We start from the raw sequence: 17,798 nt of genomic DNA on the forward strand, positions 1-17,798 counted from the left end.
AACCACAGCACTCAATCCGGTGGTGAGTCTCTAAGCTTGGTTCTGGTCCAATTCTGTGGCCTTCGGGTATACATAATATTTACCTCTTAGGTGCTCTGGAAAAAATGAAGTTTAAAACTCACCAGGTTATAAACATTCTGGAAACAAGACTAGGTTTCTCTTTATGGAAGTAAGTGTACTGTCTTGATAGTCTTATCAGAAAAAAAAAAAAAAGTAGTTGCTCTCCTGCAAAGGGGAAAGTTTTTTTGCCAAGTGAAGTGAAAATTTTACTCTCTGGTTTTTCCCACAATAGCCATAAATACGCTGAGGCTGTTATTTTGCAAGATGGTTTTTGAGACCCTGCTGAAAGGAGAGAAGCCCTCATATTAGATTTCCCTCAAATTCTACCACAAACCACACTTCTCGGGAGGAAAAAAAAAGGCGCAATGTAAGCATGTTTACCTTTAACTGACTAGGAAGTTGAAACTTGTCCATAACTGGTGACTCACCACAGTAGGTCTATAAAAGTAAAGGTACTTGTCTGGGAAAAGACAGCTGCCTCCAGGCGGATCGTCCAAGATGCGCCCAAGGGTCCTGGCTGGCTTCCTCTTCTTCAGCTGGACGGCCTGTTGGTCCCTGCCCCTTCCCAGTGATGGAGATTCTGAAGACTTGTCCGAGGAAGACTTCCAGTTTGCAGAGGTAGAGTATTTTAACAATTCCAGTGATGTGATATGTCTCATAAATGCCCTTCTCTTTAAAAGAGGGTCATTTTGCTCTCCTTTTTTTAGAGCTACCTGAAATCATACTACTATCCTCAGAATCCTGCTGGAATCCTGAAGAAAACTGCAGCAAGCTCTGTGATTGACAGGCTTAGAGAAATGCAGTCATTTTTTGGCTTAGAGGTGACTGGCAGACTTGATGATAACACCTTAGACATCATGAAAAAACCAAGATGTGGGGTCCCTGATGTGGGTGAATACAATGTTTTTCCTCGAACTCTCAAGTGGTCCAAAATGAACTTAACCTACAGGTAAATCATAGACTATTCTTTCTTTAATATTTGTTGCTTTCTGTAATATCAACTGTCTAATTTTCAGCACAAGCTACAGATTACAGAACATGTGTGGTCCCATTGTTTTAAGTAGGCCTTAGATTTTAAACTGGAAATTAAGTAGGTCTAGGAGTGACTTTGGGCTTCCTTGGTGGCTTAGATGGTAAAGGATCTGCCTGCAATGCAGAGGACCTGAGTTAGATCCTTGGGTTGGGAAGATCCTCTGGAGGAGGGCATGGCAACCCACTCTAGTATTCCTGCTTGAAGAATCTCCATGGATAGAAGTGCCTAGCAGGCTACTGTCTTGGGGTTGCAAAGAGTCAGACCCAACTTAGCAATTAAGCACAGAGCACACACTTTAATACTGTTGATGAGAATATCTTATAATATCTATTATATATTATTGTTGCATTAAGCCAGCATTATTTTTTTTGCAAAACTAAATATATTTCTTTCAGATATAAAATCAAAATAAAAGAGTAGTTTCAAGAAAATTTGAAAATGTAACAATCATATTTATTATGAGTGCTAAAAATGGAGAGTTTCACTCTCTTATGAACTTTACAGAGCTATTTCATTCGTTTAGACCATAGTGATACAAAACTTTTAGCATGGCAGCCATATAAGTTTTAGTAAACATCTAAACACTTTAAACTTAAGATGTCAAATATTTGGAGATACTCAAGTATCTAATCAAATTCTTCATGGCATTATATTCTTTGATGAGATGGCTGGATGGCATCACTGACTCAATGGACGTGAGTCTCACTGAACTCTGGGAGTTGGTGATGGACAGGGAGGCCTGGCATGCTGCGATTCATGGGATCGCAGAGTTGGACATGAACTGAACTGAACTGATGACATCATAATTAAGAAGTTATTTGAAACAGTGGACCTCTAGTAGAACTTTTAGAGAAGCCATTGCGTTTTGAGTTGAAAAGCAGTACTCCAAGAAAATATATTCTAAAAGAGTTTTCACTTACCAAAAATTTGATTCAAGCTTTTTCTGTTAAATAGAATTGTGAATTATACACCTGATCTGACTCATTCTGAAGTGGAAAAGGCCTTCAGAAAAGCCTTCAAGGTGTGGTCTGATGTGACACCTCTGAATTTTACCAGAATTCACAATGGCACTGCTGATATCATGATCTCTTTTGGAACTAAAGGTAATGATGCAGAATAATTTTTGAACATTTTTCTATTCTACTATTGGCTCCATTCTTTTATTCCTTCTTTCAGGTACTCATTAGTTTTTACAGAATTCAACAAAAATTCACCAAGCACCTGGCCTAGGCACTACTGGGTAAAATTCAATTCTTAACTCTTGTTTTTGTGTGCAGAGCACGGTGACTTCTACCCATTTGATGGACCCTCTGGTCTGTTGGCTCACGCTTTCCCTCCTGGACCAAATTATGGAGGAGATGCTCATTTTGATGATGATGAAACCTGGACAAGTAGTTCCAAAGGTAATATTTCTTATAAAGATATAATTCATGATTATCAGATCCCATTAAAAAGAAGTTAAGAAGCATACTGTAAATTATATTTGGTATTTGATTATATTTTTCAAAAAAGTTTAATAAGGATAATAATCTTAGTTTCTACAAATGGCATTTCGACAAGCCAATATGCAACATTAAAAATGAGCAAAATCTACTTAGTCTAGTGGCTTGAGGGATTCTAGCTAACTCTGAAATAGGATCAAAATGCTTTCTGTTAACCAAGGTGTTATTATTGTGGATTACTTCTGACATGTGAAGAAGTACGGTTTATTACAAATATAAATCTAAAAACTATTAGTGCTAAATATGTAGATTATAAATAAGTTGGATGTGAATTGAAATAGTTTTTTTTTCCTTTGTAGAAATATTAATGGCACAAATCCAGTCCTATTTCTATTCTCTGTTATATGATTACTTCATTAGACTTGTCTATTCCACTGATTTTTACAAATACCACTCTAGTAAATCAGTACAGTTTCTTACTTCAGAAAGTCTGAGACAAACCAGATTAAAATGTATTTACAAAAGCAAAATGAAACTGTTGAGAGAATTCAGTCAGTAGTTGAGTCTTAAAGGCTCAAAAGAATTGAGGATGCTAATTTAGGTAGAAAAGCCAAATTATTCCAACTAGGGCTTAATTTTGGAGCTATATGGACTCTTAATTGTGATAGTTAGAGGGTAGTCCTCAAAAACATCTAGTCTTTATTATTCATTTAAAAAAAGGAATTATTTTTCCAAAAAGTAAAACTGGGCATTGAATAATCAATGTCTTAATGCCTATGCCGCCATCTGTCTTTGGAGGAAAAGGTGGGAGTTTGCATATTTAAAGTCTGAATATATCACAGATAAGAATGGTTTTAGGAAGAAAGAGCAACACCTAGTATTGTTAAGGCGTAGTCACAGTAAGCCTCAGTTTTTGGTTCCTGCGTAAATTCTGGGTTTAATGAATGATCATGCTGCAGTCCGCACAGTTCACTAAGTTGATTACATTCTTTCTTCATGTATAGGCTATGATAGCAAAGGGTATTTAAGGTAAAACTGAAACCACCAACTCCAGCTTTCATGTGTCTTTTTCTTTCCATATTTTATTGTTTTCCTATTTAAAATACCAGAAGCATCAAAAATTTGTGTGAAGAATGACTAAAGGAAATAATGTAAACACGGAGACACAGTGGTCGTCGACAGGAAAGTTGGCCAATCGTGTCTAGAGTTTCTGCTTCTTTAAATTCTAGAGTATAGAGATATACTGGAAAGGAGCATTTGGTAGGAATTTGTTCTCAAGCAGATTCCTGGAGACCGCATTTAATGCATTCTCTATGCTTGGTCATCATACCTTTGATTGCTGGCTCCTGTTTAGATGATTTTCTAGGCAGCACCCTAGACATGTATCACCCTAAGTTTTTCCCCCATGAGTTTCCATTTAAGGTCATCACTCTCTACTTTCCTCACTGACATGAGAAAGCAAAGAGCAAATCAGGATTACTAGTGTCTTCACAGTAAAACCTTATTGATTGCTAATCAATCTGTTGATAATCTGTGTAGGCAGCTGTAGTCAAAGGATTACCAAATTATTTATAATGATTAAATCAACATTTTAAATCTTCCTTTAAGCAACTGAATATTAACTTTAAAAACTGCGTCAAACAGACAAGGAGAAATGACGACATAATAAATAGACAAAGAAAAGAGTGTTTACTCTGTAAATTGGTCACTGGAGGACCAATTTTCTCAGTTCCTTTCTTTTATTACAGGCTACAACTTGTTTCTTGTTGCTGCCCATGAGTTTGGCCATTCCTTAGGTTTGGACCACTCCAAGGACCCAGGAGCACTCATGTTTCCCATCTACACCTACACTGGCAAAAGCCACTTTATGCTTCCTGATGATGATGTCCAAGGGATTCAGTCTCTCTACGGTAACTACTGATATATCAGCTTGACAGCAGAAGACATATACACATTTATTTTCTAAGTTATTAATGAATTTACCATCACCAATATTACTGTCCTGGTTTTGCTATTAACACCTGGAGAATCATGCTCATTTTTTCTTTAAATATCAATCTACCTGCTCAAGTAGAAAATATTCCATTCCCCAAAGTTTTTGTAGAATGTAACTCCTTGTATTTGTATTTTATACATCGCAAGGTACATTTGATATCCTGACGATACCTCTGACAGAAGAAATGGCAATATTTTATTCTTCATTTGATGAATGAAGAAACTAAGGCTGTAGAGTTTAAATAGTATGTCTATAACAGCTGGGTGAAACACACTAGATAGGAACACAGCTTTTGGGGTAGCTTTCACAGTGAGAAAGTGAGATTTCAACCAGGTTTTATAAATTGTGGGTATTCTTTCAACTACTCCTGTTTACCACAGTAGAAACCATTCAAGTAGCCCGTGGTAGTTTTTAACCAATATCTACAGTGAACATTTGTAAGAATTTCTTCATTTTCCTTCCAAATTTTCAATAATATTTACAAAATACTTAAACCTCAACCCAAACAAGCAAAAATACCTACCATAAATAGAAGTACAGCCATAGTACACTCATCAGTGTAAACACTTCTAGAACACAGAGCTCAGACAATGGTCAGGCCAGCCCCAAGCTATTTTCTCTTCTGGATTGAAATCTACCGCAATAGCTCGTGAAGGCAGAGGCAAGAATTTTGCAGTTTTTACTATTTCTACTATATCTTGGCTGAGGGACTTCATGACAGAACTAATAGGACATAGGTAGTGAAAAAGAAGTTTAGAATTATTTTATGTCCTGCAACCCTTTTGCACTCATGTGAGCTGGTTGGAAAGTTACCAACACATTACAAGTCATACCAGAGTGGTCGAAGGCCGGCTTTTCACTGAGATGCAGATACACAGTGATAAACTCTAAAGCAAGGTGAGCTGATGTTGGCAGCTGGTCAAGTAGGCTTGAGAAAGAGCCCAAAGGAGGGCTCCCACAGAGATGATGTGCCTCCAGAAATGTCTGTGAGAGCAATGTGTTTCTCAGGAGCAGTCTGTGAATAGGTTGTGCAAAGCATGGGGATAGTTTCCCCAAAGTCTCTTGCTCCCCCAGCCCGTTTCTATCACCAACCTCAAGAAAGCTGAATTTGAAGCTGAGATGATTCTCAAGGGTTTTAAAAGTTGAAAACAGAAGGGGAAGTCCCACAGGCAAGGCCGTGGTAGCCTGGAGGAAGGAGGAGGGATTATGGGTTCTTTGGCGCATTATGTAAGAGGTGGCAGGACCCACTGCCCTCCCTGGATGAAGCCCTTCCTGCTCTCCGTGGTAGGAGCAGGTCATCCTCAGTCACTTCCTTAACTCATTTCATGACTGCAGGTCCAGGAGATGAAGACCCCTACTCTAAACATCCGAAAACGCCAGACAAATGTGACCCTTCCTTATCCCTTGATGCCATAACCAGTCTCCGCGGAGAAACACTGATCTTTAAAGACAGGTACTCTTAGTATTACTTTATGAAACCTGCATGCGATGAACATTTCTGAAGTCATGTCTGAGATTACCAAAACATCTTGTCAGAATTCCAAAGGAGGTGAAGTTAGTAAAAATAACAGACCTTTGGACAGTTTATTTACATATATCAGATGAAATAAAATAACTGATGGATAAACATTTTACCTTTCAATGGATAATCTTGGCATTGTACAGCTTTCTTTGCATCTTTGGTTGTAGTTTTTCTTATAAAAATAACCAAATACATATAGGAATACAATTTATTTATTTAACAAAACACAATAATTGAAATCAATTACTATATTAGTGAGTTATTACTCATAATTTCACATGAATTCATTTTGGTGTGGAAAAGCTTTGGTTCTGGTAACATATGAGCATGTTACAGCCTAAATCTATAGGTGATGAAAAACGAAATACTAATTTTTAATTCTGATACTGTTTTAATATCCTTATTTGTTCACTTACTCATTAATCCATTGTTTAATTATCTGTATTATTCTCTCATTTGTGATCTAATAGCATTCCTTCTTCTTCTATTATAGCTCCAATTTCATTTTGCTCCAGTATTTTCTCTTGTATCAGATTCCCCAGGTCATGAGCTCTTGGGAGCATAGCTTGTGTCAGTCATGTTTTCTTTCCAGAGCCTGACACAGTGCCTGGCATATTTGCTTGCCACTTGCAAGATACGCAAAACTGACAAAAATGATCCCAACATACAAAGGGCCTGGAGCCTTCATAAAGGCTCCATGAGACTTTTCGACTTCAGTATTTAGGCTAGAGTTAAGACAGAAACAGCGTGTTTAACTGGCATTTAAAGGGAAGTGGAAATCTTGCCCCTCCACGGGTGGTAGGGAATGGTTGTATTTGGCTTATCTGTACTGATGTGGAGACAAGTGGCTAGCAGGATAGAAACACTGCACTCAAACAAATGATGCAAACTCTGTGTTTTACTTTGGTGTCAGATTCTTCTGGCGGCTGCATCCTCAGCAGGTTGAAGCAGAGCTGTTTTTAACAAAATCGTTTTGGCCAGAACTTCCCAACCGTATTGATGCCGCCTATGAGCACCCTTCCCATGACCTTATCTTCATCTTTAGAGGTAAGATTTCCACCAGCGAAACTTCGCATATGCCTGGAGCAGGCAGCGATGAACTTTAACTACCAGAGATTTAATAAAATGATCGTTGTAAAAAATATGTCTAAATTAAGAATCAAGTATAACAAAATGGAAGCCAGAAAGCACCCGAAACCTTTCTGAAACCAAATGTCCTCAATTTGACAAGTAAAAAGTTTGCATTATTACTCATGTCCACTCTTTGTTTCTCTTATTTCCTCTTAAAAATTATTTGCTGAGAAAATGTTATAACAATGTACATTTTTAACAATTCAAAAAAAATTATTCATAATTCCTCCTTCTGAAAGGTCAATTTATTTTCTCACTTTATTGTCTAGTCCCTAATCATATGTAAAACATACAGTAAACATTTCCATTCATAGTATGTATGCATTTTAATATTTTACTTGTTCCCTTGACACAGGTTCCCAAATTGCTATTCCAGTTGCGTGATCATAATTTGTATTAGCTACATAGATCCTACTAATGCTGTTTCTATTGTGTGACTATTATAATTAATGCTATAATAAAGTTACTTTTTAGAGAAGAAGACAACTTTTGTACCAGTATAAAACATGAGTTTTCAATCTAATTTCCTCTTCCTACTGTGCTGCTTATTTCTGTAGAAATCTTAATGTGTTTTTAACCCAGCTCCAATCTTAATATTCAGAGTTAATGGTCAAATTAATTATAATATTCCATTGGCTATGCTTACATTTAGGAAATTAGGATCTTAATTTTTGAAGAACGCTCATACTTTTGTGTTTCTTAAACACGGTGACCACAAACATTGACTAATTTACTTATAAATGTGTAAAATGATTTTCTCTTTGCTAAAGTAAAGGTCTACATATGTGAGTTTTAATGGATTCCCTTGAATAATAAACCGATTCTTTCACTTATTCTAGGCAGAAAATTTTGGGCACTTAGTGGTTATGATATTCTGGAAGATTACCCCAAAAAAATATCTGAACTGGGATTTCCAAAACACGTTAAAAAGATCAGCGCAGCCCTTCACTTTGAGGATTCAGGGAAGACGCTCTTCTTCTCAGAAAACCAAGTCTGGAGGTACGGCAGCCATGTTTACCGTCCCCCGCCCCAACATGTGTCAGAGGGTGAAGTGAGCCTCGAGCATCTCCTGTTGCTTAAAATTATTATCTCATGCATTACTTTAAATGTTAAACGAGTCATTCATATTCCATGACAGCTCCTGCAAGTAGCCCCTAAGATAGGCTTTTGAAAGTCTCAAGCCTTCTAGAAAAATTCACATATAATTCTCACCCCCTCTGGGCCACACTTTTCTTTCTTAGTCATTTGTTGTACTTAAGCCATGGCAAAGCTGTCTCTCTTATTTTGACATGTTCATTTCATCTTTCTCCTGGATTCTTTTTCTTGTCATCCTCTCCTAATTTCCATGCAACTCCACCTTCTGGGGCCAGAGGGAACACAAGAATATGTGCAGGGAGAGCCTGAGTGCGAAAGGGCCACAATTTCTAGTCTTTTGGTCCAGTGCAGAGGCTGGCCAGGAAGCTGCTAGGTTTATTATACTTTGTAAAGCCAGACCCTTGTGAAAACCAAGTAGGACTGGACTGTGGGAAACATGTGTAGAGCTTAAGGCGGCATTGACATTGGCAATGTTTGTGAGCCCAAGTCTATTCAGGGATGATTATCTCATAGGTGTCCAAAACTTGGAATTTTTAAAATGGTAGCTTTACTTCCTCTACACACGTACACTCATGTGTGCATGTGTACACACATACACTCCTGTACATATTATCTTTACTTTTTGACTTATTTCTGATAATGACACTCACAACTTTAAATGCAATTCAATTAAATACAATACTATTACACATTACTATCTAGGTTCTACCTGTTCTAGTGTTTCTGTCCCTTTATCCTATATGAGGTCTGTGGTTTGGTCAAGATGGACTGCTTACCATATCTCAAAAGCTTTGTGCTTTTATCTCTGCATAACCTTCCCTTATACAATTTTCTTTGTCAGAGGTCTTTCCCTGCATTTATCTTCTTGACATTCTATCTGATGTTTAAAGTTAATTTGAAATACCATTTTATGCACAGTCTTTCTTGATCACCCCATTCAAAAGCTATCTCCCTTCTCATGTAATTCCTGTGACATCTCCTGTATATTCTCTCATGATGTTTAGCCCCTATTGCCTAGTGTTACAAAGCCATCTGTATATGTCTTAGCCTTCTTGATGGTGCAATGATTCTTAGCTTTTACTTATTGGACTGTACCTCAAGAATATAAAAAGCTCTCATCAGTAACAGTAGGAAGAGTGCATCATGGGAGGTTGTTCTCCTAGGCTGATTTCAGAATGTGTTTGGTTGGCTAGAGTGTGAGTTTGTGCTGGGGAAGAGGAGTGTGGAATGTATAGTTATGGGAGGAGAAATCTATGCTCCCCACCCTTGCTTTATTACTACCATTTGCCTCTGTAACTTCCTTATGCAGAAACTGAGCCTTAAATAGTTTAGTATCCACGACTGCCCTTAGCAAGTTGTCTTACACATAGTGAGAGATCAATAGACAATTGTTCAATCCAGAAACATATGTATTTGGCTCTAAAAATGCTTTCCTAATAACATACTTTTATAATAGATGTACAAATTTTGAAGTGGAAATGAGTTTATAACCATCTTTATAAACACGGCCTTTAGGCAAGTCAAAGTAGTCACCAGGTATCTACTATATACTCAGTATTATAATTCTTAATTTAAAAAAACTACCAGGTGTTTTGGATGGACTTAAAAATTGGGAACTTTGTCAATTTTGAAAGTTGCCATTATATCCACTGTATTATTTCTAAAGTAATTTACCTACAACCCACTTAAGAGTTTCTTTTTCTTATTATATAGCTATGATGACACTAACCATGTGATGGATAAAGACTACCCGAGACTCATTGAAGAGGTCTTCCCAGGAATTGGTGATAAAGTAGATGCTGTCTACCAGAAAAATGGTAACTATTTCACTGATCTTAGTGGAGAGCTTCTGTAGCCCCTCAGTTAGAACTTAGATTCACTAATGAAAACCTTGCATAATTAAGGCATTACTTATTGTGACTACTTACACAGTCAGCAAGCAAAAATTAATATGCTTACAATAAATAAGAGCTTAACTTAATGACTGCTAGTTCTATGAATAAAAGATGCCAAATCTTAAACACGGCATTAAATTTAAAGATATTGAGGGCTTCCCTGGTGGCCCAGATGGTAAAGGATCTGCCTGCAATGCAGGAGACCTGGGTTCAATCCCTGGGTTGGGAAGATCCCCTGGAGGAGGGTATGGCAACCCACTCCAGTATTCTTGCCTGGAGAATCCCCGTGGACCAAAGTGCCTGGCTGGCTACAGTCAATGGGGTCGCAAAGAGTCGGACACGACTGAGAGACTAAGCACAACACACAAGATGCAAAAAGTATTACTATAATTAAAATCAGGGATGAATGGGGAGTATTTTATATGTGAAGACAAATAACATCATAAATATAAAATGTTTTTTGCTTTAATTATGGAAAAGGACATTATCTCTAATTTGCAACAAATAACCAATATTAATAACTCAAGCATTTGGGGTCATTCCCCAGAGGTCTAGACTGTACTTTCATAGCTGGGCATGGCCAAAGGAAAAAAAAAAATTCAAACCTCAAAACTGGAACTCATGCCAGCACAGCAATTAATTTGAGGTGACATTTTAGGAGAGCTAGAAACCTTTATACATTTCCCCTTCTTTAAATTATAAGCAATAAGTTAAAGCATTAGTTGTGTTTATAATGCAGGCATTGAAATGTTTAAAAAAGTGAATCTAACAGATTGAGATTTTAATGGTAGCTAGAGTAAAACTTTATTTTCAAACTTTGAAATCTTTTTGGTCTTTTTCTTATAGGTTATATCTATTTTTTCAATGGACCCATACAGTTTGAATACAGCATCTGGAGTAACCGTATTGTTCGAGTCATGACAACAAATTCCTTATTGTGGTGTTAAAAGTGTTTTTAAAATATTGTTATTTAAATCCTGGAAAGCATTTGAGATAACACTTCCAGACATTTGGGGGGTGAGTTACGGGAGAAGGAGAGATATCGGGGAAAGCTTAGTTCTGTGAACGAGCTTCAGTAAGTTATCTTTGACTATTTAGTATCTATACAACTATACGTGGCTGGAACCACATTGTATTTTAAAGTCATGAAATTCATTATCTCGATGAATCACCTAATTCTTGTGTGCTATGTAGAGGCAGTAGTTGACAACATTCCCATCAAAAATGAGGCATATGGTGTGTCAAAGAGAGTTACTTAACATATTATTTATAAGAAAACTTTGAAAAGGCATAAAAGCAAATATATTTATCCAATTAATGATTTATCTTTACTAAATGTTATCAAATAGCATGAAAATGAAATTTGGGGGTAGCATATGACATCTGTACACAAAAATAAACCAAAGGGAAATGTCTGCAGTAAATACATTTGAGACAACTTTCCAAAGAAATATTTGGATTTTGCACTAAAAATATTTGGATCTACGTGCCCCTCTTCATACAGACACTAAGAAAACACCACAGTCACTAATGTTAGGAGACAGAGACTAGCGGTGAGGACAGAAGATGCGGCCTTCGGATTCTGCTTAATTTTCACTTTTGACAGTGACTCAAAGACTGCTCTCAAAGAAGACAGTTATTCCTTTTCATATTTATAGAAGACAAAGTATTAAAATATTTCAGGTATTAAAATATTTCAGGTCTTTCAAAAACATCAGAGTAAACTAAAATTGTTAACAAAATGATCTAAGTCCATAGCATCATTTTTCATAAATCATTTGATTATTTAAAACTAAAAGTAGTGTTTTACTTTTGTTTTATCTAAAAGTGTTTTAATTGTCCAGTTTACCTTGGATATATAAGCTGTTTTTGAAAGAAATAGTCTAAAATACATCTTACAAATTGGAAATGTGTATGTTAAAAAAAACAAAGATATCTAAAATAAAGAAAACATGGTCCTCTTGAAGAATAAAATTATTCCTTTTTTCTCCTTTTTTCCCCCTTTAATCCTTCATAACTTTTGACAGTGCCTTTCACTTGGTACTTGTTGAATACATAAATGGCCTTGAAGGGAAGAACCATCGTGTTGAGAGATCATATTCATAAAAATTCAGGCAAAGAAAAGAAAGTGTACTGTATATGCAAAGTGTATTAGGAAGTGTTCATGTTGTTTATAATAAAAAGATATTTTCAACAGACATTGGTATATGGTATATTTTTGTCTTTTGGTATAATTTTATATATAATTATATAAATATGTTGCCAAGGTCCAGCCCCGGCTGATCCAGGGTATTCGAAGGAGAGACGGCTTTGGCGACTATTTATTTATTCATCAAAGATATGAAGAGTAATAGAATGAGGATAGCTCAGTAGGAAAATTCAGTGGAGAAAAGAAGCTGAGTAGCTTGGTTTACGCGGAAAATCAATATAACCCGTGACACCAGGTTAGCTCTGACCACGGAGGCTGCAGGCGCCCTCTCAAATAGCGGAAGGTGCCCCACCTTAGACACCTTCTCGAGTGAGTCTTAGAAGCCCAGGCAAATAAATGGTCGCAGAGGATATCTGCGCTCCAGATGGAGACTCAGCTGGAAGTTAAGGGGAAGAATGACATGGGGAGACCAAGCATTGGTGAGCAAGGCCCGTAGCTTTATTTTTAACAGGGGCTTTTATACCCTAAGTTACACACAGAGGATAATAGGGGATGCAAAGTCAGCAGTCTTTGATCCTTATCAAAAACCAGGGTTTCTTTCCTGCAAATTTATCGTATACAAATGGTTTAGGTGATTTACATCATCTTCTGGCCAGAAGGCTTATTAACATTTTATGACTCTTGACAAAGACTTATCAACAAAGACTTATTTTCTCTAAGAGTAATTATTTTAAGGTTTGGCACCATCTTCCGAAGATAAAATTGCATTCCTATAGGGTGGATGTGTAATGGGTTTACAACAAAGGAAAGAATTTATTACTAAGGGTCTAAAGTTACTACCACCAAGGCCACTACTTATTTTTTCTACATACCAACTATATTAATTAATACACATTCAAGGATACAATTCAGGGGATGTAGAAACTTGGCAACAAACATTGGCTCATCAATGAAATCTTTTACTAGTTTTATTCTGACAGTTTCTAACTCTCTGAGAGGCTCTAAGCTATTTGAATATCTTAAGCTTCCCATGCCTCTCGAGGCTGGGAGACTGTAAACAATCATATGCATAGCTGTAGGAGTCCGGGTAAATTTGTCAGGCGAGTTAGAGAGCCATCTGAGGGGTTTGGATTTAAACACTCCTAATTGCCCAGGAACTTTATGAACTGGAGCTGTAAGTTAACTCTTTGACAGAGAGAGCGAGATGGTGGTGGGGGACAGCCCCCAGTAAAGTCAGAGGTGAGAGCACAAAGCAATAAAGTAGGCAGACTCTGGTTTTTTTGGGGTAGATGCTTGAGAATATCCGGGGGGACTCCTGAGGCTTGATCCCGCCTTTGCGTGTGCCGAGCCTCCTTCCTCATGACCTTTGTCACGAGTGGAATGTCTCTCACCAGCTCCCGGCAATATGTATTTTTTGGTATAAATTTTCTTCAAAGAATGTCTATTTAAATTATTCCTTTCTCTAACCATATGTTTCTTGGTGAATGTAGCTCATTACTGTTTTTGTTTTTTGTTTCTTTATTTTGTACAAAGACCCTAAATCCAAATTTAGTGTTAATTGTACCAGATTTTGTTAGCTCAATTTCTGGTCGAGTTTGGTTGGCCTGGCGCTGATGAGCCCCCTCTTCTGAGCCAGCTGCCCTAGACTGAGCCCACGGGTGCCTCAGTCTCTTTGCCGTGAGTGTGCCTTGGTCACGAGGAGGAGACAGCAGTAGGTCTAAGTTAGGAAGACTGGGTCCTGATGCTGACTCAGTGCATCACTTCAGGCAGCTCCTTTGAGCTGTTTGGGCTTTACATTCCTGTTGTGTGAGATGAGAGGCTTAGCCGCTTTGGGGAACATGGGGATGCAGGGAACTCTAATAAGGAAGACGGATACCATCTAGGAAACTCCACTGTTTCCTAGTTTCCATCTAGGAAAGTCCACAGAGCTTAAACACTGGTCTTTTCTGTTTTCTTGAGCACTGTTCATTCCCAAACATTTAATAAGTACCTGTTCAATGTCAGGCACCTAATATGCTAGAAAAACTTGATCTCTGAAGAGTTTCTATCCTACTATGGAAACAATGCAATTAGAATTGAGTAGATTAAGTGCCTTTTCAAGGGAGCAGTGGCCGCCTGTTGTGAGTGCAGAGAAGACTGTCGTTTCCTTCCGCCCAGTGGGCCCCAGTTCAATTCATGCACTTTTCATTTTCCTGGGCAATTTAATAGGATTCCTCATTTCTAAGTTTTGCTACCGGAGCAGAACATCATCCATCTACTCATCCATCCAATAAATAAATAAAAGGTAGTAAATATTAATTCCTGTCCTGTGTCAGGAACTTAGGTCGATGCTGGGAGTACAGTGAACAGGAAAACCTCATTGCTTTTTTGGAGCTCACAGTGTAGTTGGGGAGACACACATCAATCAAATGAGTATAACTTAAAACGATGATAAATGCTACAAGGAAAGGAAACCTGGTGCTCCGAGGTCCTCTACTACGGGGAATTTTACCTACTGTGTATATGAGGGGAGGGGCACAAGAGGGTCACTGGGGAAGGGCATCACAAGGGAAGAGAGAGATCCCCAAGCTGTCATGAAAACTGAGGGCTACCCAGGCAGTGCAGGGAGTCGGGGGGAGGGCCCCAGGCCACACCTTCAGACTAGAATGGAACTGTTGGAACCCAAGGAGAATTACAGAGGGGGGTAGGGGTTCGGCTGCCCTGCACAACCTGCAGGATCTCAATCCTGACCAGGGACTGAAACCTGAGCCACAGCAGTGAAGGCCCAGAAACCCAGAATCCTGGATGCCAACCACTAGGCCCACAGGGAGTTCCCCTACAGAGAGTTTTATGAGGACATCGGTCAGGTATGGATGGATGAACTGTACCAGGGAATCCTCCAGTCCAACCATGTTCCTCCCACCCTTCATGGTGCCAAACACAGACCAGAAAATCTCCCTATGATAAACCAGGAAAACCTTTTTCATTTTTAAAGCCTATTAGTTAACATTTTAAGAAATGGCTAGGTCATTCTAGGGTTTGACGTGTGAGTACGTAGTTCTTGGTCATTGAGTCAGCTGATGGAAACATGAACTCTGAGCATAATGGGGATCTGCACAATTCTGGAACAAGGTGGGGATGTGCCTCCCTCGGAGCAGGGGGAAGCCCCTCTGCAGTAAGGCTCCCCCTGGCCTGGGGCCCAGCGGTTCGTGCCTCGTGCTGCTGTGGTCAGCTCACCATCCCCACCTCTTCTCAGGCGGATGGCTTGGCTCTCGGGGAAGCTCCTGTGGAGGGCTTCCGGTTCATGCCTAGTGCTGCTGTGGTCAGCTCACCATCCCCACCACGTCTCAGGCGGATGGCTTGGCTCTCGGGGAAGCTCCAGTGGAGGGCTTCCGGTTCCTCTCTGCAAAGGGCAGCTGCTTTAGAACAGCACGCACAGTGTGCTCCAAACGCCGGCAGCATCGGTGGCACCTGGGAGCGCGCTAAAAAGGCCCAGGCTGCGGCACCCCAAGCCAGGAAATGACAGAGCTGTGTGTTAACAAATCTGATCCCTCACGGCACACAGTCCCTCAGAAAAGGCCACGCAAGGGCTCCCAAGAGAGACGACATCGGGGTTCTTGGGGTTCACAGCTCCCTGCTATGATCTCGGGGAACCCTTTCCAGAAGATTCATAGCATATGCTAGTATATCAAAGGCTACAAACAGTTCCGTGTCAAAGAAGCTGTTTAGCCTGTTGAACAAGGTTTGACAAATATATCAGAACATGAAACTCATTTACATTCTTTTACTGTTGTTTTTTAAATAGTGAAAACTTTTATATTTGGAATTAGCCAGCTGGACTCAGTTTAGATGATATCAATTTTGTTGGCAACATCCAGAGCATCATAGTCAGGAGCCAGCTGAACGTCTGCCTCCTTCTCTCCATCAGGCCTGATCAGGGGGCTGAGCTTAGCCCGGTCACTGTCCTAGAGGCTCTTCACAGCCTGTTTAATCCGGCGCTTTGCTGGCCTTGACGCCCACAGTGAATACCAGTGAGCTGTTGTCTGCTATTTTCTTCATGGTGACTCTGCGGGAGGGGGAATTTGGTGACGGCATAGTGGTTCTTCGTTTGTTTCTCCTAGGGCCGCTCTTCTGAGGATATTTGGGCTGCCTCCCAAGCCACAGTGTTTTGGGCCACAGGAAGGTGGGTGACATCCGGATCTCCGTTTTTGTGGCTGCGGGCGCCTTTCAACCCTGTTTTCCTGGCCCTTGAAGCCTTTGCTTTGGCTTCAGCTTTGGGAAGGGCAGGGGTTTCCTTCTTCTTGAAAAGGCTACTCTATTTTTTAAAAAGATGTTTAACTTGATTTCAGAAAAATTTTCATTTGCTTTCTTATTTGCTTGTGTGGCCTTGCTCATGGATGGCTAGATCGATCAATAAATAGAGATATATGGTCAGGATTATTTTCTAACTCCCATCTCTGCTCCAGTCTCGGTTTCAAGTTCCCAATCTGACTGATGTTACCTGGATCAGTGTCTTTCCCCTGTGACCAGAACACCAAATTGAAATTACACCAAATGTCTATTACACCAAAGTTTCCCCTTGGGAATGAGGGTAGTATTTAAAGCAAAACAAAACAAAACAAATCTCAATACAAGTAGAGCAGTTCATCCTAATAGGCTGTGCTATGAAATATGTTACAGTTAAAATACAAAAAGCCTGTTCACACAGATATTCCTGTGTGATGTGAGGAGACCAGATGAATGTTTTATGAAAGGTAACACTGCGTCCACAAATTTGCATTTGCCCAGAGCTAATGCCATGCAGGCTACAGTCCATGGGATCGCAAAAGAGTTGGACATGACTTAGCAACTAACAACAATAATAATAATGCTCTGCACTCAAGTTGAATTGTAGCTAGTAATAGCCTCTTCATCACACATAATGAGGGTGAAAAGTTTGAAAAGTGAAGTGAACCAAAAGTTCATATGGTTTTTAAAAAGCAGCAGCTAACAAGATTCTGTGCTGGTGTAACAAATTTTGCCCTTGAAGTGATCCTGGGAGAACTTTCATGTTATTAATAAATTAAAAATAGTGTCTTCGATCTCTGTATCCTCATATCAGAATAAACATGCCAAAACATATACAGCAGATCTCACAGAAAGATAGTCGCCATACCTCGCCACCAAATTTAGTCCCAGTTGTAGAAAACACCGGGGAAGGCAATGGCACCCCACTCCAGTACTCTTGCCTAGAAAAATCCCATGGATGGAGGAACCTGGTAGGCTGCAGTCCATGGGGTCGCTAGGAGTTGGACGCAACTGAGCAACTTCACTTTCACTTCTCACTTTCACACAATGGAGAAGGCAATGGCAACCCACTCCATTGTTCTTGCCTGGAGAATCCCAGGGAGGGCAGAGCCTGGCGGGCTGCCGTCTATGGGGTCACACAGAGTCGGACACGACTGAAGCGACTTAGCAGCAGCAGCAGCAGTAGAAAACACCTTGATATTTAAGGGT

At 39.3% G+C, this 17,798-nt stretch overlaps 1 protein-coding gene across 1 annotated transcript; it reads left to right on the top strand.

The window, feature by feature from the left end:
* The first annotated feature begins 416 nt into the window (after positions 1-416).
* MMP13 (matrix metallopeptidase 13) lies at positions 417-11,149 on the top strand. The gene is made up of 10 exons (XM_061440092.1): positions 417-678; positions 768-1,009; positions 2,048-2,196; positions 2,371-2,496; positions 4,284-4,445; positions 5,867-5,984; positions 6,967-7,100; positions 8,024-8,183; positions 9,993-10,096; positions 11,021-11,149. Exons 1-10 carry the CDS (start codon positions 559-561, stop codon positions 11,119-11,121), a joined length of 1,416 nt encoding a protein of 471 aa, XP_061296076.1. The 5' UTR covers positions 417-558; the 3' UTR covers positions 11,122-11,149.
* The last annotated feature ends 6,649 nt before the right edge of the window (positions 11,150-17,798 follow it).

The sequence above is a fragment of the Bos javanicus genome, chromosome 15, assembly GCF_032452875.1.
Source record: "Bos javanicus breed banteng chromosome 15, ARS-OSU_banteng_1.0, whole genome shotgun sequence".
NCBI classification, from domain to species: Eukaryota; Metazoa; Chordata; class Mammalia; order Artiodactyla; family Bovidae; genus Bos; species Bos javanicus.